General features: G+C 58.5%; 7 protein-coding genes across 7 annotated transcripts; 2 read left to right on the top strand and 5 right to left on the bottom strand.

The window, feature by feature from the left end:
• ACA1_062710 (uncharacterized protein) lies at positions 1-116 on the bottom strand (the record flags this gene model as incomplete). Its single annotated transcript, XM_004339492.1, has 1 exon — positions 1-116. A coding segment is annotated over one exon (116 nt), but the record flags the coding sequence as incomplete, so codon positions are not given.
• An 827-nt stretch (positions 117-943) lies between these two features.
• Positions 944-1949, bottom strand: ACA1_062700 (Ulp1 protease family, Cterminal catalytic domain containing protein; the record flags this gene model as incomplete). Its single annotated transcript, XM_004339491.1, has 6 exons — positions 944-1077; positions 1195-1270; positions 1332-1434; positions 1507-1618; positions 1685-1773; positions 1837-1949. The coding sequence occupies 6 exons, from the start codon at positions 1947-1949 to the stop codon at positions 944-946; spliced, it is 627 nt and encodes a 208-aa protein (XP_004339539.1).
• Positions 1950-2103: 154 nt separating this feature from the next.
• On the top strand, positions 2104-5887 carry ACA1_062690 (DEAD/DEAH box helicase domain containing protein; the record flags this gene model as incomplete). Its single annotated transcript, XM_004339490.1, has 11 exons — positions 2104-2430; positions 2548-3126; positions 3224-3523; positions 3606-3764; positions 3861-4320; positions 4437-4555; positions 4659-4828; positions 4925-5036; positions 5154-5271; positions 5367-5541; positions 5626-5887. The coding sequence occupies 11 exons, from the start codon at positions 2104-2106 to the stop codon at positions 5885-5887; spliced, it is 2781 nt and encodes a 926-aa protein (XP_004339538.1).
• Positions 5888-6074: 187 nt separating this feature from the next.
• On the bottom strand, positions 6075-7777 carry ACA1_062680 (uncharacterized protein; the record flags this gene model as incomplete). The annotated part of the gene is made up of 6 exons (XM_004339489.1): positions 6075-6259; positions 6377-6521; positions 6648-6737; positions 6827-6906; positions 7003-7192; positions 7334-7777. 6 exons carry the CDS (start codon positions 7775-7777, stop codon positions 6075-6077), a joined length of 1134 nt encoding a protein of 377 aa, XP_004339537.1.
• A 436-nt stretch (positions 7778-8213) lies between these two features.
• On the top strand, positions 8214-10277 carry ACA1_062670 (SPRY domain containing protein; the record flags this gene model as incomplete). Its single annotated transcript, XM_004339488.1, has 9 exons — positions 8214-8535; positions 8625-8709; positions 8825-8889; positions 9027-9202; positions 9317-9448; positions 9557-9633; positions 9721-9893; positions 9984-10110; positions 10214-10277. 9 exons carry the CDS (start codon positions 8214-8216, stop codon positions 10275-10277), a joined length of 1221 nt encoding a protein of 406 aa, XP_004339536.1.
• A 209-nt stretch (positions 10278-10486) lies between these two features.
• Positions 10487-11112, bottom strand: ACA1_062660 (uncharacterized protein; the record flags this gene model as incomplete). The annotated part of the gene is made up of 3 exons (XM_004339487.1): positions 10487-10550; positions 10722-10964; positions 11027-11112. The coding sequence occupies 3 exons, from the start codon at positions 11110-11112 to the stop codon at positions 10487-10489; spliced, it is 393 nt and encodes a 130-aa protein (XP_004339535.1).
• A 227-nt stretch (positions 11113-11339) lies between these two features.
• ACA1_062650 (uncharacterized protein) lies at positions 11340-18048 on the bottom strand (the record flags this gene model as incomplete). Its single annotated transcript, XM_004339486.1, has 26 exons — positions 11340-11570; positions 11630-11777; positions 11869-12106; positions 12172-12437; positions 12502-12917; positions 13047-13139; positions 13199-13306; positions 13458-13617; positions 13852-13973; positions 14066-14131; positions 14269-14352; positions 14457-14596; positions 14677-14872; positions 14961-15013; positions 15103-15200; positions 15273-15523; positions 15619-15750; positions 15844-15963; positions 16043-16222; positions 16284-16416; positions 16571-16752; positions 16820-17100; positions 17196-17411; positions 17516-17645; positions 17729-17799; positions 17883-18048. 26 exons carry the CDS (start codon positions 18046-18048, stop codon positions 11340-11342), a joined length of 4281 nt encoding a protein of 1426 aa, XP_004339534.1.
• Positions 18049-18289: the final 241 nt, after the last annotated feature.

Genomic DNA, 18289 nt, shown 5'->3' with positions numbered 1-18289 from the left:
ACCTCTGTGTAGGGACCATTGGCCGTGTGCACGTCCTCCACCAAGGTGCCAGCTCCATGTACACCATCTGCGCTTCCCTGTGTGACCGCGACCTCGTCCTCGCCCATATGCGACATCACCACCAACCACACACCATCAAAAAGCCCATGCCAAGGTACTTCAATTTCAATCAAACATTGACAAATCTACATACCGAATCTCACTTGTACATGGCCACAGGACCCCCCTACCATCGCGACTTAAGAAATGGCATCACAGCCTGCTTTACACCGCGCAACACACCAATCTAGATCTTCAGCGAGGATGAACAAAACTAGTTTCTTCTCCATTTCCCGTTGTGACGCAGTGTTGCGCCATCAGTCTACAAAAATCCGATTCAGTGGCCAATGGCGCTACTGGCGGAAGCCGCCTTAAAGACGCCGAGCCACGCGCCTGTTGCCATCACAAGCGGCAACTCGATTTACCGGCCTGCCGGTGTAGCAGTGCATGGAAACAGAGCAAAGGCGGAACTGCGATTGGCCCACTCAAACACACTTTCCCCTTTAGGTACAAATTGGGCTCCGTTCCACGATTCTCACCGACAAACCCGCGCCATACCAGACACATGCCGCCCACTGTGTCGAATAGAAACATAATCTTCAGTGTCCAAGGACAACACTGTGTTGTCCTCCCCCACCCCATCTCCAGTCACAGCTCCCTGTTGTGGCCAACGTGGGGCAGGAGAGGAAATGCTTCCTGTCCTGCCGCTCACTGCTCAGGCTGAGGCACTCAAAGCCTGGCAAGGCAAAGAAGAACGCGATGAAAAAGATTGTCTCCCCCGCCGGGATTTGAACCCGGGTCGTCCGCGTGACAGGCGGAAATGCTAGCCAACTACACCACAGGGGATTTGTTAACTTGTTGGCTGCCTGCCGCGCCAAACTCGAAGACGGCCACTACGCACTCTTTAGTTTGCTTGTTGGGTTGCGGTGATGATGGTGTCGAGAGCACGTTTCATCTCGGCGCGCGTGGCGGCGCCGGTGTTTGAGCCGATCCGCTGGGGCATGCCTCCCGCAGGCAACTTGCCCAGGAATTCGCCCACTGCATCCGCACACACTGCACACACGAACACTCCACAATCTTGGTACATTCACATGCACGGGTGAGGAGATGCAACCTGTTGGATGGAGCACTCACGACGTCAGAGAGGCACAGTACCAGAGCCGTTGCCTTGCTGTGGGGTATGGACAGCCTCTATGAGGGGTTCTCCTGCACCACCCAAGACCGCATGCATCTGCAGGTCACGAGGCCAATGCGTGAGCATGGGCGGAAGACGGATGGGTGTGTATAGGTACCACTTTGGCCGTGCGCTTGGCCGCCGTGCAGACTGTGGCCTGCGCCGAAAAGGAGTCGTAGTGCCTGAACTTTCCATCTCGCTTGGTGTACACAAGCAACGTCCTGCAAGAGCACAACGACTGGTGTGAGAAGTGCACTTGGAGTAGGTGGACGGACGTGGTACGAGGCCGGTACCAGTGGGTTCCGCCAGCATGATCAATGCTGGCGTTGTCGTTGATGGGCATCAGGATCATGGACCTCTTCTCCAGCTCCAGCGCTGCCATCGCCTCGCGCACCTCTTCCATGTCTGCACATTGCGGCAAACCGTGCGCAACGTTAAAAGTGGTTCACAAGCAGAAGGAGCACTCCCTACCGTCGGAGAAGTTGATCATGAACATCGCGGACGGGTCGATGAAGAGCAGGTCGTCTTGGTGGTCCTTGAATCGCTCCTTGGCCAAGTATCTGCAAAGGACAATTTCAATGACGGAAGGGTGTTGCGATGTGCAGAAGATGGGCAGCAAGTACTCGAACCAAAAGGAGATTACGGAATCATTGAGCCACTCCCCTGGTCGGAGCAGCGCCACGTCCGATTCATAGAGCGTCGTGTCCCCATACGTCACAACCACCTTGTCTTCCATCTGCGATGAGAGAACAAAATAAAAACACAATCTTATTTTTACATTTCTGCTGTTTTTCCGTTCAGAAGTGGAGAAAATCGCAGCTCTTGGATTCACTCCGGTTCGGACGGAGAGCATCGAAGCATTGCTATTGAGGAGGATTGATTCCACGATCATGCCGAAGCAGAGGAAGGGAGGAAGCGCTTCCACGGGGAGGTGGTCACTTGCGGGGAAGGGCAAAGGCAAGAAGGACGATTTCGAGGGATCGCGCGATGCGGCGGGTGTAGAAGGTTTCGTGCCCGGTATGGACGAGCTGAAGTGGAGAACGGTCAAGATCGACGACGCCCTGCGAGGTGAAGCCGGTCTAGTAACCTTCGAAGAGCTGGATGCCTCGGAAATCGCTCATCTCCTTCCCAATAAGCCCGCTGCTGCCGCACCTACCAAGGACCAGGCAAAGAAGGGCAACAAGCGGAAGAGAGGAGGCAAAGAAACCACCACAACTGTACACGCCTCCTCAACTTTACCTCTTCTTATTACGATTTATCGATTTAATCTCTCAATTCCTTCCTAATCTCGCGATTTTCATTTCAATTATTTTAATAATTGTTTTTTTTGTCAGAACGAGCCAAAGGAGGGGAAGCCAAACCCGAGCGGACCTGAAGGGGTGGAGTCGAAGCGCGCGAAGAAGAGGAGGAAGTCCGCCGAGCAGAAGGCCGCCAGGCAGCAGAAGCAGCAGCAGCGCGCGACCAACGCCGATGGCGAGGCTGCCTCCACGGATGCCAAGCCGGACGAAGAAGCCGTGGCCGAGGAGCCTCTGGCCACCAGCGCTCCCGCCAAGAAGGCGAACAAGAACAAGAAGGCAAACGCGAACAAGGACGTAGAGGGGCAGGGCACCACAAACGACGAAAAGAAGACGGCGACGGCAACGAAGAAGAAGAACAACGCCAAGAAGAACCAGCAGCAGAGGGAGAAGGAGAAGAAGGAGAACGAGTACGTGCCGGCGATCGTGCCGACGGCCAGCGTGGAGGACTGGAAGCGGAAGTGGGGCCGCCTGAAGTCGTGGCAGCACTTCAACCTCCACCCGACGCTCATGGAGGCCATCAAGGAGTACAAGTTCTTCTCGCCCACGCCCATCCAGGAAAAGGCCCTCACCGCCGCCCTGCGCGAGGACAAGGACGTCGTCGGCGTTGCTGAAACGGTATATCACCATCTCGTGCGTGCGTGTGCGTGTGCAGTGCGTGATCTAACAACGACAACACACACACCACCACCACACACACACACACACAATGCAGGGTTCGGGCAAGACGCTGGCATACGGACTGCCCATCCTGCACAAGCTCACCAAGAAGCGCGAGCAGGAGGAGCGGGACGGTGTGGAGAAGGACCGCCGACTGAAGGCCCTGCTGCTTGCCCCGACGCGCGAGCTGGCGGTCCAGGTCTCCGACCAGCTCAAGCTCATCGCCAAGCACACGCCCATCACCGTGGTGCCCGTCATCGGCGGTCTCGCGCCGCAGAAGCAGGTCCGTCTCCTGTCCAAGAAGCCCGAGATCGTCGTCGCCACTCCCGGTCGTCTGTGGGAGCTCATCAACGGGGTATGTCTGCACCGCACACATGACACACGCAACACGACACACGCAACATGGCACGACACGACACTAACCAGTGTGTGCGCAGGGTGACCCGTTCCTGGGCGATTGCACGGGTCTCGAGTTTTTGGTGATCGACGAAGCCGACCGCATGGTGGAGACGGGCCACTTCCGCGAGCTCAAGTCCATCATCACCCTCATCCAGCACCCTGCCAGCCGCGAGCTCATCGTCCTCCCCTCCACCCCGGTACCATCACAGCCCAATCGCACACACCGCACACACCGCACACATGGTTCGTGTGTCTGATAATGTTTTATCACGCGGGTCTTTTCTTCGTTGCAGGATCTGAGGAAGGTGCTGCCCCCGACCGAGGTGGAAATCCAAAACGGCGAGGAGGAGCGAGACGACGTTAAGGCCGAAGATGACGAGGACGGTGAAGACGTGAAGGAAGAGGAAGGAGAGGAAGAGGGGGAGGAGGCCGAAGAGGAAGAGAAGGAGGAAGACGAGGAGGATGTTGAAGTCAAGGAGGAAAAGGACGACAATGATGAAGAGGAGAACCTTCCCGTCGTGGAAGACGAGGACGACGAAGCGGAGGTCAAAGAGGAAGAGGATGAGGATGAAGACGGCGATGATGCTGCGGAGGAGGAGGAGAAGGAAGAGGCGGTGCCGGGGGAGCCCGCCAAGGAGTTCAAGCGACAGACGTTCATCTTTTCGGCCACGCTCACGATCGCGTCGCAGGGTCGAGCCAAGCTCGGACCCAAGCCCAGCACCAACAGCAACAGGGCCGCCGTGAACGCCCTCGGTACTCCCCCCCCCACACAGACCGACGGTTCTCGATTCGAGCCAGGTGACTGACCCATCAACGCGTTGTGTGCGGTGGTGCGTGTGCGCGTGCGGGGGTTGCTTGCGACTGAGCAGCCCAAGTTTCGAAGTTGGTCGGTTTCGAGCGCGAGAAGAAGGTGATCGACCTGACGACGAAGAAGGTGGTCGTCTCGACGCTCGAGGAGGCCGTCATCCAGTGCCTCAACGAGGAAAAGGTTTGCCCCCTCGAGGACCCGCACGGCTTTGAGCGGAGCTGCTGACATTCGCCCTCACCGCGCGTGTCGTGTGTCGTGTGTCGTGTCGTGTGTTGCGTGACAGGACTACTACCTCTACTACTTCGCGCAGCAGCACAAGGGCCGCACGCTGGTCTTCTGTAACTCGATTTCGTGCATCCGCCGCCTCGTGCCCATTCTCGGGCTCCTCAACGTGCCCGCCTGGGGTCTGCACGCCTCCATGCAGCAGAGGCAGCGTCTGAAGAACCTCGAACGGTAATTTGACGCTTGCAACCGTGTGTCGCGTGCTGTGCGTCGTGTCGTGTCGTGTCGTGTGGTTAATACGGAGTTGATGATGCGGTGGCGGGGCAGGTTCCGTAACTCGACTGAATCTATTTTGATCGCCACCGATGTGGCGGCTCGTGGTCTCGACATTCCTCTGGTCGACCACGTCATCCACTACCAGCTCCCGCGAACCGCCGAGGTCTGCCTCCGCTCCTTTGGCCTTCTTCTTCTTTTCTTCTTCTTTTCTTCTTCCTGCCTCCCATTGAGCTTGAATTGGGTTTGGGTCAAAGCTGACATGCGCGCGCAACCCGAACAGTTGTACGTGCACCGCAGCGGACGTACGGCCCGCGCTGCGGCGAGTGGTCTCAGCGTGATGCTCGTCGGACCCGACGACATGAAGACCTACCGTCAGATATGCTCCGTCCTTCGCAACGGTAACCGTGTTCTCAACGCACACGACGCACGACACGCGTGCACTTACGCCCTGTGTGCGGTCGTTGTTTGTTTTTTCGTTGGCTTCACATCCCAGGGCGTGAGGTGGAGCCGTTCGTGGTGGATCGCGGTCTGCTGCCGGGCGTGGCCAAGCGCGTCAACCTGGCCCGAAAGCTCGACGCCGTCATGCACGACGTCCGCAAGAAGAAGACCAAGAAGGACTGGTTCCAGCAGGCCGCCGAGGAGATGGACATCGACATCGACGACGACATGTACCCTCCTCCTCCTCCACCACCACCTTCCACCACGCACGCGTGCACGCAACTGACTCGGTGCGCTGGGCGGCGGTCTTGCAGTTTGTCGTCGGAGGACGAGGAGACCAAGGACGAGAGCATCAAGAAGCAGCGGGAGATCACGGCCCTCAGGCAGCAGCTGGACGGCCTGCTCCGCCAGGCCCTGCTCCCCAAGGGCGGGTTCACGACGTTCTTCACGCGATCCCTCTTCTACGACCCCAACCGGCTCTCGGAGGAGATCTCCAAGGCCGCCCTCAACGGCCCCGCCGCCAAGGGCAAGAGCAAGGGCGCCCAGGCTCGTCGCAGGAAGGGCGGCCGCAAGTAAAGAGTCCCCGACGAACAAGTTTTTCGGTTCAACTTACCATCATTGTTTGGGTTGTGTTTATTTCTACACACGAGTGCACTGGTGGTTGCTCACCACTGTCTATGTACATTGGCGGCCTGTTGATGGTGAGCAACCACCACCTTGTGTAACCTTCTTCTTGTGGGGGGGGGAGTAGACGAAGCTGAGCTCAGGCGGCGGGGCTGGGCTCGGGTGAGGGCGCGGGTGAAGTCGAGGGCGAAGGTGAGGCCCTACGGCCCCACGACGAGGTGGCCACCGTGTGGAAGAGGGTCATGCCCATGTCGATCGTCTTGTGGTCCCACCGCCCCAACCCGTTGAGGCCCATCCACATCCGGAACGCCAACGCGCCATCGCCTGTCATGGCATGCGCGCGGCGCGCGGGTGAGTGAACGTTGATCGTGTGCGTGTGCGCGCTGGTGCGTGTGCGGTGCGTGTCGGGTTGTTGGGTTGTTGGGCGGCGGTGGTGCGTACTGGGGGAGGTGCCGGCTTGGGCATCGGCCTGCGTCGCGTAGGTGAGCCGGAGGTTGGTGGTTAAAGCCTGCGGGTAGAGCGCATCCGTAGGTCCGATGCCGTCATCAAAGTAGAAATCCTCCCACAGCCAGTTGTTGGTCGTCATCTGGTCGTGGCCGACGACAAGCGATGGACCGGTTAATTCACAATCTCTCTCTCTCTCCCCCCCCCCCAATTCCTCTTCGGGTATTGTGATGCCATTGTTGGCGACAGGGAGGAGTGGGGAGTGTACGTTGAGGACGGTGGCGCTGGACACATGGGCCAGCACGGTGTCGACGCGATCGAACAGGAGTCGGATGTCGCTGATCGACTTCGGCACGTACTGCGCATCGACGATCAAAATAACGGGCGGTAAGTAGCAGTAGAAGGGAGAACTCAAGACTCGAGTTTGTAAAGGTCAAAGCCACGAACCTGGTAGACGACATTGCTGACTTCAACGTGGTGCTCGTAGTGAGCCACGGAGGTGGTCAACTCCGGCACGAATGAGTACACTGTGCGGTGGATAAGGCATGAGCCCCCTGCAAGAGCGAGTTGCGTTGCGCTGCGTTGCGTGCGAGCGCGTTAAGGGAGGGAGGTAGGAGGATTACACTGCTCGAGTCGCTCCCTTCCCTCGTCGGCTTGGCTGGCCGAAGGATCGATGGCCGATTCGGTGGCGACGACCTGGTCTCCGCTGCGGAAGATGAACTCCACCGTCGACTTGCCGGCCATCGCGGGGCCATTGCCCGATGACGAGATGAACGAACGAACCCGCAGCGATCCTCCCATCGCCGCGATCGCCTGCACCACAATCGCACGACACGACACGACACGACACGACACGACACGACACGACACGACACGACACGCACAAGCGTCAGGTTGGGTGCACGCCCATGCGATCGAGGAAGGAGACGGGGCGCGGGCAATGTGTGTGCGTACATTGTCGGGTGTGTCGTAGTAGACCTCGTTGAAGATGCGGGTGTAGAGTTCCTTCGAGGTGTGCACGAACCGTACCAGCAGCGGATTGTAGGCGTTGGCGTAGACAAGGGTCTTGTTGGCGGCCACGGTCTGGAGGTAGCTGTTGAGCGAGGTCACGGCGGCAGCTCGGCTGGTCCAGTTGTGGGCGGCCAGGTCGAGATCGACGACGTAGGTGCGGGCGACGGGGATCTCAGCCGGCGGGCATCGATCGTGCAGAATGACGAGGCCGAGCGAGAGCAGGCCGGCAAAGACGGCCAGCGCCAGCACGCCGCACACGAGAATGGGGATGGCACCGATGGCCAGGTATTTCCAGAGCGGGCTCGTGTGCTTGCGTGATTCGCCCAGCTCCTTCTCCATGCCGCGCACATCAGGGATTTGCTCATAGCCCCGCTTCCAGGACGACATTTCCATTCACGCTTTGATTTGCCCTAGAAATAATTGTGCAAGCAATTAGGATGCAATTGGCAAACTAATAACTGCAGGGGGCGCAAACCTTGATGAATTGTATGAAGTCCTGCCGAAGGCTGATCGATGCTGTGAATGAGAAAGCCCCCCCGTCGCGAACCTGCAGATCTGGCTTCTGTTCTTTCTCCGCTGCCAAGCAACGCCCGAGATAGTTTGCATTCCCGCGATCATGCCCTACTTTTGAAATTTGTGTCAAGTGTTTCGCAAACGCAAACAACAGACAAAATGAAAATCACAACCTGGCGACGTGGCGCTTCGCCGAAGTGATGTAGCGGTAAATCGCATCATTGAACGCAATAGGATTACATTCCGATTTACCAAACAAATCAACACCACAAGGCCAAGCCTTGGCACGGTGTAGAACTGACAAAGAAAAATGGGAAATGGAGGATCTGCGCCCGCTTCATCCAAGGGCACGATGACCAGCGCCTTCCTCACCTCCCAACACGGCGCGTCATTTGTCTCGACTCTGCTCACCAAAAAGGGCAAGGACTCTGCTCTGCCCGACGGCACCCTTCTCACGCACGCCAACGTCGTCGGGCTCTATCAACGCTACGTCGACCTTTACGCCGCCAGCGAGACCAGGTCACGAGAGGTGGCCAAGGCCAAAGACCTCTGCTTCCAGTTCCTGTGCTCCCACTTGGCCGAGGTGCTGGCCTCGGACGCCAGGCAGTCCATCTTCGAGCTCTCTGCCAAAGGTACCTTTCAACCTTCATATTTTATTATAATTTATTTATATAAAAATAAATTATAATACCAATTTTAACGGTATATTCTTGTGTTTCAGCTCTGAAGAAGCTGCTGAAGAACGACGAGTTGGCGATGGGAAGCGAGTTCATGCTCTACATCCTGGTCGGTGTGTGGGCGGACAGGTACACACACACACACGCACGCACGCACACATTCTCTTCTCGCCCGTGTATTCCCCCACAAAGGCACCAGCGCGGCTGACATGTGCGTCCGGGTGCGTTCGTTCGACATCCACAGGCAGGTGACCCTGGCCGCAGGCGAAGAGTGGAGCTTTCCTGACGTCGCCGCCGAGGCCGGCGCAGGTACCACCGCCGCGCCCATCGCACACACAACCGCACACGCACACGCGACAGCACACACACGACGGCACACGCCTCTGGTGTGAGCTCAGCGCACACACGCACGCACACTTGGAGCTGAATCGCTGGGTTGTGCGCAGAGACCGAGATGGAGGTGGAGATCCCCGATTGGAAGTTCGACAAGGACTACACCCTCAAGCTGCGCGACGCCATGGCCCCGCTGCTGCCGCACATCCGCTTCCCGCTCATGTCGGTTAAGCACCTGGCGGCCATCGAGGAAGAGGGCACGCTGGTGCCCCTCTCCTACATCACCGAGGTTCTACTTCTTCTACTTCTCTCGGTCTCCTTACTGCCTCCCCGCTAACGCGTACGTCGTGTGGTGTGTGCGTGTGCGGCATGTGTGCGGTGTGTCGTTGGTCATGCGGTCTAGGCCTACCGACACAAGGCGCTGATGGGCATGGACGTGTACACGCCGGACGTGAAGAACAATCCGCGACTCAGGGGCCGGCGCTACGAAACCGTGGCCGTGTGGGATCCCTCGTGGCACGGCCAGCACGTCACGGTACGTGCGACCTTTGGCGTGTTTCGTCTGCCCAATTGTGAGCTGGTCCATTACAGTTCGTTTCACTCACACGACACGACACGACACGACACACACCTGACAACGCAGGTGAGTGCCGATGGCAAGACCGTGTCAAAGTCGCAGGCCTACTGGTACTGCCTCGCTATGGCCAAGGAGGGATACAGGTAACCACCGCCCAACCACCACCACCACCACCGGCTTGGCAGTGCCTTTGCTCACTGGGTTGGCGGTGCATGTTCGCGTGTCCGTAGCTCGGGGCGACACGCGTGGGCGATCAAGGTCAACGGCGATGAGGCCTACATCGGGGTGGCGCGCAAGGAACTTACCCAGTTGGATAATTACCTGGGCGCCGATGCCAACTCATGGTCGGTCAACAACACGGCCTACGCGAGCAGCGGCTCGGGCAGCAGCAACCGATCATTCGGTGCGTGCGCGCTCTCATAATCTCATGTACCACGAATTGCAGTGATGGCCTCGTCTCTGACTTGCGTGCTTAAATCTGGGGCGCCTGCAGGCGAGGCGTTTGGGCGAGGGGACGTAATCGGGCTGGTGCTCGACATGGTCGAGTTGAAGCTCACCTACTACAAGAACGGCAAGACGCTCGGCGATGCCTTCACCAACCTTCCCGCCGGCGTCAAGCTGTACCCCCCCATCCGTCTTTCTTCCCGCTATTTTTTTTTTTTTTTTGGCCGCTCCCCGCCAGCTTTCCTGACCGGTTCGTCTTCTTGTTCTTCCTGTTAACAGGTATCCCGCCGTGGGTTGGCGAGATGGCACCATGCAGTTCGTGTCCCCCAACTTGGATGAGTAGGAGGAGGTGCCACCACCTTTAATAATAAAAGACCCAAAAGTTATGCAGTCGCAGCCGCTGCTGTTGGCCACAGCCTTGTTGTTGGTGTGTTGCTCTTGAGGTGTGCCCCGCGTGATCATCTGGTGGAGGAGACACGGAGGGTCAGCAGCGAGCCCCTGGGTCAAAAGAGAGAGTCCGTCGGGTCATACACGTCCATCCGGTTGGCGGCACTACAGTGCCCGAAGGGCGGCGGGCTTGAGCGCGGTCCTGTACTCCGAGGCATCCGCTTTGCCGCTAGCAGTAGAGAGGCCAGTGTCATCATCTCATCAGATCACATTCAGTGTAGGATAGAGATAGCCCCCCCCCGCACACGGGTTCCGGAACGGGCCTATGGGTCTGCAGTCCAAGAGCTGCTGTGGTGAGAACACGGTTTCGTCCAGCATGTGGCACAGTTGTTCCAGGCACCCTGTGATGAAGTTGAGCGCCGCCGTGTCCTCCACGCAGTGGTGCTTGCTCAGGGCCGGTCCGTCGATGAGGTAGACGCACTCCAGCCGGCACCGGATGGTTCGCAGTAGCCAAGACATGCGCATGGCGTCGTTGGAGAAGTTGATCGTCAGCGACACCAGATTCTCGATGGCCTGCTCGCACTCGTGCGGCACGACCTGCTTGAAGCGCAGTGCCTCGCTCGGCCCCGCCGTTGGCCAGGTGCTGGGCCAAGGGGATGATGGCGCGGCTGCCGAGGGGGATGGCATGCTGGAGCATCTCCACACGATCCACTTGCGCGCAGATCGATGAAGGTGCCGTCATTGGCGCAGGTGTAGGGCTCGCCATTGGCCGGGCCGCCTGCCGTGCACATCGTCTGCGCGGAGCCGGAGAAGCTGGCGACGAGGAAGATCGCAAGGCAGATGACGGGGAAGCTCCTTGACTCGACATGACGCTTGGTGGTGGCGGTTCTGGCGGACCCAGAGGTCCTCACCACCACGGTGGACCTCAAAAATTGTTTTAGAAAAGGAATAATACAGAATATTTAGTGTAAAATAATAACGAGGGCGTGGGGGTGCAGGAAAGGCCGAGGGCTCCACTCTAGTAGAGCTTGCCGAAGAACTCGCCTTCGTCGTCGGAGCTGTCTCGTGGATGGGTGGTCGGCGTGGCGGACGGGTCCTTGTTGGAGGCCGCCGCGCTGCTGCCAGACACGCCGCTGTTGGTCTGCTTCTCGCCTTCGCCTCCCGCGGCCGCTCTTCGTCGCGCGTGGCTGGCCGACCGCGCGGCGAGGTACTTGTCGATGACCACGCTCTTCAAGATTCGCCACTGGTCCTGGTGGCGTGTGCGCATGTCAGCTGCTGCGTGCGTGTGTGCGTGTGCGGGCAAGGTACCTGGCACAGGGCAATGGGCGAGGTGGTGGAAAGCATGGCCTCCTTGCTGGCCTGCTCGTGGATGCGCTCCACCATCTGTGCGATTTCGGCATTGGGCAGCGTGCTGTAGACCCACTCGACCGCACCGATCAACCCTATATACTGGTACCTGCAGGAAACGCTCAGTTAGTCCGTGTGCATGTGTGCGTGTGTGTCGTGTGTGTCGTGTGTCGTGTGTGTCGTGTGTGTCGTGTGTGTACCAGGTCTTGGTGCAGAGCGAGCGGGCAATCCAATCGGTGACCAGTATCCACAGTTTGAGATCGACGGCCGGAACGGCCATCATTTCGCTCGACGAGGAGGGTGTAGAGGGCAGCGAGGAATACGAACTGCCCGGGGTGGAGGACGAAGACGACCCCGACGAACCCAGCGAAGTCGACGGCGATGGCGGAGGCGCCTTGAACGGCGAAGCAAACCCTGGCCGCGTCGGCACCGAACCGCCTGCTCCACCACCATCCCACTCGTGAGCGACACGACACACACGACACACACACGACACGACGTACTACTGGAGGCAAAATAGATAGGATAGGGCGATGAGGCCGAGGGGGCGTAGTAGGAGTGGGCGGTGGCCAGGGACGACGGCATGCCGTGGCCGTGGCTGCTGTGTCCGCGGGGCGACGTGGGAGTGGACCGGGAGGGCGTGGGCGAGGGCGTGTTGGGGATGGCGGTGGGCACGGACATGCGGAACGGGGGCAGCGCGCCGAACGACGACGAGGGCGACGGCACCGGCGACGATCCCGATGACAGCGAGAGCGACGTCATCTGCGCCCTGCACGACCACCTTTTTTTAGCTCCGAGCGCACGCAACGTTGACCCGGGGGGGGGGGATTTACCCGACGGCGGTGGCCGTAGCGGGGGAGTGGAGGCGCCGCAGGAAGGCGACGCGGTTGTGGAACCACTCGTCGACGGTGGGCAGGGCCGCCTCGCGCTTCTGGTCCTTGAGGTTCTGGGTGAGGAGGAAGCGGAAGAGGAGCGCCAGGCAGAAGCTGGGTCCGCATTCGTTGAGGTCCCGGAAGGCGTCCCAGGCGACGATGTCACTGATGACCGTCGCCACGAACTTGAGGGTGGGCGCCTGGGTCAGCAAGCGGGAGAAGATGGAGAGGGCCGGCGTGGCGGCGTCGTCGCCGCCGCTCTTCTTTCGGGGGAAGAGGAACATGCCGGCCATGTCCAGCACCCACTCGAGATGGGTCTTGAGCCCGCCGGCGATGTCCCAGCCTGCCGGACCCTTCTTCTCCTCATCAGCCTCCTCCTGCACGTACGCTCGCTGATCAAACTAGAGCCCATGACACGACACACGACACGACACACGACACCACACGACACACGACACACGACACACGACACACGACACACGACACACGACACACGACAGTCGTACATAGAGGTCCCAGAGGTGACTGGTGAGGCGGTAGAGGAAGAGACAGGCGATGATCGTCGAGGAGAGCTCCTGCCCGTCGTATTTGCTGGAAATCTGAGCAGTTGAGATTAATAAAAGATAGATAGATAAACAAACAATGGGTGGTGGTGGACCTGATCCACGATGATGTCATCGAGCCGGTCTTCGGTGGCTTGGTAGTGCATCAACGCCGCCCACAGGTGGAGGCTGATCGGATGGCGGTACTCAATGTACGCTGCGGTCTGCGAGCAGTGGGTCATGAGCATGAAAACACACGCAACGCACACGCAAACGCGACATCGAGAGAGAGAGGGAGGGAGAGAGGAAGAGAGGAAGAGAGGAAGAGGGAGAGGGATTGAAATCGAAAGAGAGAGAGAGAGAGAGAGGACGTACTCGGGTGAACAGGCGGCCTTCGTTGAGCTGCGAGCCCAGCCGGTACTGCAGCTCCTCGGAGAGGTGCACGATGACCGTGTTGTTCTTGGGGATCTGGATCTCCGCGATCACGGTCAGGTCGTGCTGCTTCAGGCAGTACACCAGGTTGGCCGCCCGCTGACTGTGGCGCACAAATACCGCCCAAAAGGCGTTCCATTGAGTCTGGTTGTTTTGAAAATGCAACACTCTAATCAAATAAAAACACCCAATAACAAATAGGAGATTTCAAATAAGGCTAATATGTCTTATCGTTGGGGCCTACTCGGACTTGAGCGTCATGGGTCGAGTTTTCTACCGCCCAACGATAAGACCTGTAAATACTAACAATGATAACAATATGGGGAATTGTTGGTACATTTCGAATTGGTCGCTTTGGCGGTGGTAGGGCTCGAAGACGGGCGAGAGGAAGCGGACGTTGTACTTCTGCGTGTCGTTCTTCTTGATCGATGCGCGTACGTACTCCCGCGTGAACAGGTGCTGTACACAGATAGTGACTGTGAATGATCCGTGTGCGTGTGCGGTGGTGCGTGTGCGACGTTGTCGTAGGAGATATGAAGACATGGACGTACGTAGCGGAAGAGGCGCGTGAAAGGCTGATTGCAGAAGAAGCACTTCATGGAGATGTCCAGCAGGCGCTGGCCGCACGGCTGACACACGGCGTGGCCGCACGAGTTGAAGCACACTGTGCACGGACGGATCTACCATCACCATGAGCCCAGATCAGCAACCAGTTCAAACAAGCCACGGCAGCGGGGCGGGATGGCAGTAGTACCCCGCAGAGAGCGCAGTTGGAGGCCGAAGTGGGCTGGAGGTCGACGAACCGGTGGAGACAGTCCAACAAATCGACAACGCCCATCTGGAAAGAAGGGAAAAGAGAAAGGGTCAGACTGCTGACGCCGAAAAGAGAAAAGAAAGAAAGCGATCACTGGGTGTGTTTGGGGGGGGGGGGAAGTGCCGAACCTGCTGGAAGGAGAAGAGGGCGACGTGGAACTCCTCGCACAGCCGTTCGTGGGTGATGCCCACCTTGGCCTTTAGGTACTCGCCGGGCCACACGGCTGGCACGCCCCGCGTGAAGAAGGACTTGAAGCGCAGCCACCAACCTTGCAGCCCAAACGACCAGAAAAGTGAGCGCACACCGCGCACACACCGCGCACACCGCACGTGGAGGGAGGCGCCGTACCGCCCTGGGTGATGATGTCAACCTTGAGGGGGCTGCGGTGGGCGGTGTGGCCGGAAAGAAGGGTCTGGGTGCAGTAAATGTCGCCCTCGCCTGAGTTGGTGCCAAAGTCACAGAGGGCGTCGCACGGCCACGATTTCTGTAGCGACGACAGCAGATTGTCCAGAATCCAATCCGCTTTCAGAGCGATAGATTTGTCCTGCGCGCCGCGTGCCGCGCGGTAAGCGACCAGGTCGAGACCGGGGGGGGGGGAGACTTCGGTGACTAGCAATGAAAAGAGCACGTACATGGGTCTTGGTCAACCGATCTTTCCTCTGGGCCTCCGCTGTGTCGGTCGTTCCTGTTGTGATGCACACAACATACGCGATAAGTAATTCTCACAATCATCAAGGAGACGACTTACGACCGCACACGGTCATGCGTACATACCCTCTATCGGAGGGAGGCGGGGCTCCCCGTTCTCCTCGGTCTTGTTGGTCCACACCCAGAGCGCCGCCAAAAAATGCACCGCTTCAACGCAGAATTTCCTGTGTTGTGTTGCGTGTGTGCGATGAGAAGGGGAACGGTCGTGTGGAATGTGTGAGAATGCATTAGCGTACTTGAATTGTGGGCTGCGCTTGGCGGGGTAGTTGAGAGCGCTGTGCCGCTCGTATTGGCGCATGAACCGCGAGAAGACGTGGTCGGCCATGGGCGAGCCGGACTTGAAGTGCTGCGCGAGGAAGGCGCCCACCGAGAAGTGGTTGGATCCAAAATTGTCGACAACGTAGTGCTGCATCGCGCGCCACAGCTCGTTGGTGAGCTTCACCACTCGCCGCTCCTTCTGCGCGTTCAGCATCGTCGCCAGCTCCTCCTACAGAGTGCATGTGTGTGCGACGTGCACGGTGATTGAGTCGATGGCGGTCGGCAGTGAGGAGAGAGGGACAAGCGCCAGAAAGAGGGACGAACCCTGAGCTTCTGCATCTGCGGAAAGAAGTTGGGGTCGGTGAAGTCGGGCACGGAGACCCACCGCAAGTCCTGGTAGACGTTGCTCAACGTTCTGTGCGGATCGTGCTCGTTCCAGAATCGCTCCGTTGCCAACTGCACGCCAGCACACACACACACGACACATTAAATGTGTCAATGTTCTGAGCGGGCACGACGCACAACGATGCAGGAGAAGGTGATGCGTACATCGACATTGAGCTGGGAGCTCTGGCCGCATTTGTTTTGGAGGATGATGAGGGACGGCTTGGGCGCAGAGGCGATGCGGTCCACCGCAGAAAATGCAAACTGGTACACGCGATCAAAATACTGCGCATGCGATGCGGTGAGCTTAATCCCGGGCATGCGTGTTGCGTTTTGCGAGAGAGAGAAGATAGCGAAGACGTACGTCTTTGTTGGCTGCGTCGACGACGTCGACGAATATGATGACGTCGCTGAGCAGGTAGGCCAGCCGAGGCAGCTGCTGCTCCACCGACTCCTCTCTCTTTTTCGTGAACAGGTCTTGTGCCGCTGCCACAGCCGCCGCAGCGCCGTGACGCCTCGCGCGTCCTCCCGCCGCATTATACCCCTGTGGCCACCGATGAGTAGGTGTGCGCACGCGTGTATCCTGTGTCATGGTGCGATCGTACCTCCATGTCTACAAATTTACAGATTTGGTCTTGCAGGACGGTGTCCTTCAGGCGTTCGAAGTAGCAGCAGGCGTTGAGACTGGTGCCGCCGCCTTCTTTCTCCAGGTAGGCCGGTCGACCAATCGTGGGTGGTCTGACAAGAGGCCACCAGTGTGGTGTTAGTCGGAGGACGCACCCATGACACACATCCGCACCACCACACACCACACACCACACACCACACACCACACACCACACACCACACACCACACACCACACACCACACACCACACACCACACACACGTACTTGAGGGGATTGCGGATGTTCATGAGCTCCCGGATGACAAACGACTTACCGGCGTGCGTCGACCCAACGAACGTGACGGTGAAGCTGTCATCGAGCGCGCACTGCTGGAGGGACGTTTGCAGAGTGGCCGTGTAGGGCGATGTCCTGAACACGCCGTCGCCCGAGAGGGATATGATCTCGTGCTGTGGATGTTACATTTCGAGTCAGCGTGGAAAAAGAAGGAAGACGACGGACAAGCGGGTGGGTTACCTCTTGTTCGGCTTGCTGTTGCCGCTCCCAGTTGTTCTCGTTGAACGAGAACAGGTGCTTGCGATCCACGAAATAGGTGAGCGAGTTCGAGATTCGCCGGATGCGCGTGGCGTCGACACCGGGAAGCGGACATCCGTGCAGCATGCGGTCCACAAAGGCGTAGAGTCGGGCGCTCTCCTCGCAGTGCTGCCACAGCTCGGGCGTGATCTGGTCGCCCTGTCGGTCCTCGATCATTTTCGCTAGGGCAGCGTGCAATCGCTCCATTTCCGTCAGGTGCGAGCCTGCGCGCGTGCATGCGTGCAAAGGTTTGATAGGAAAAGCCGTGAAGTGAGTTCGGTCCAGTTCCCGCATCAACGCAAAACGACAGCAGACGCACCGCTGAATATTTGGATCATGATGCCCAAACGTTCGGTCACTTTTGGATTAAGGTTGAGCTCGGCCAGATCGCCCATGTTGAGCATCATGAGGTCATCGAACTTGACGATCTCGGCGTCGAGAAGCGTGGCCTGTGTGGCGGTGGCGAGGTCGTAGCAATCCTCCATGTCGTGCAGGCACGCGTGCAAGAATGTGGCCAGATCGAACTGCGCGCTCTCTGATAGAAAACGGATATACGACACCGCACGCAGTGTGGAGATGGTGGTCGGTGAGAGTCCGATGAATCGGCAGCCAGGTGTTGAGTGTGGGCCAGGCCCATACCATCCTCCTGCAGCGTGTTGATGAGGTTGAGGAGTTGCTTGCGTGGCTTCATCTTGAGGTCCTTCTGTTTCTTCAGGTCCTCTTCCGTGAGTTGCACCAGCGCATGCTGGCTCACGGGCAGACTCTTGGCCTGGCCAAAGGAATATTATTATCAACATTAAATCAGTAATATTTCGATTTTAGGTTAAAAAATAGAAAAGGTTCAGATCAAACCTGCAGGGCTTTCTCTACAGGCTCAAAGGGGATGCCGTGCTTCTCCACGAGCTGCCGCAGCTGAAGCACCTCTGCCCAAATCGTTAAAAATGAATTAAAAATAATGATGAAGACGGTCTCCTTCGCAGTAAAAGTAAGAGGTGCAAGGTCGTACCGCCCCATTGCAGCTCGTCCATGGGAGGAGCAGATTCGAGAAATTCGCGCTCCAGTTGCTCATCGTCGGATGGCTCGCCTGGGGCGAGCTCGACAACCGCCTCGTAAGAGACGGAGGAGGGGGCATCCTGCCGTCCTTCATGCGGGAACAGTTCGCGTCTCAACATGCCGTCCGCGAGAGGTAGTGGCAGTAGTCTACTGTCCTCCCAACGACTTTGTGCTCCCTCGTTTGGGGAGAAGAAAACTCGGGAGAAAAGAACAGCAACCGCGCTTTTTAGCAAAAGTACTTTTCGCCTGTACCCTCTCCCGTTTCTATCACTGCTGATGAAGTGGGCAGCGACGCGAGCCGGTGACCACGTCTGCGAGTCTCCTGGTGCTCGCGCTGATCGCGGCCTCACCAAGGTCCCT

This window comes from Acanthamoeba castellanii, assembly GCF_000313135.1.
Source record: "Acanthamoeba castellanii str. Neff unplaced genomic scaffold scf7180000084599, whole genome shotgun sequence".
Lineage (NCBI taxonomy): Eukaryota > Discosea > Longamoebia > Acanthamoebidae > Acanthamoeba > Acanthamoeba castellanii.
Note: the sequence above shows the minus strand (reverse complement) of the source record. Positions and strands in the feature narration are given on the sequence as shown.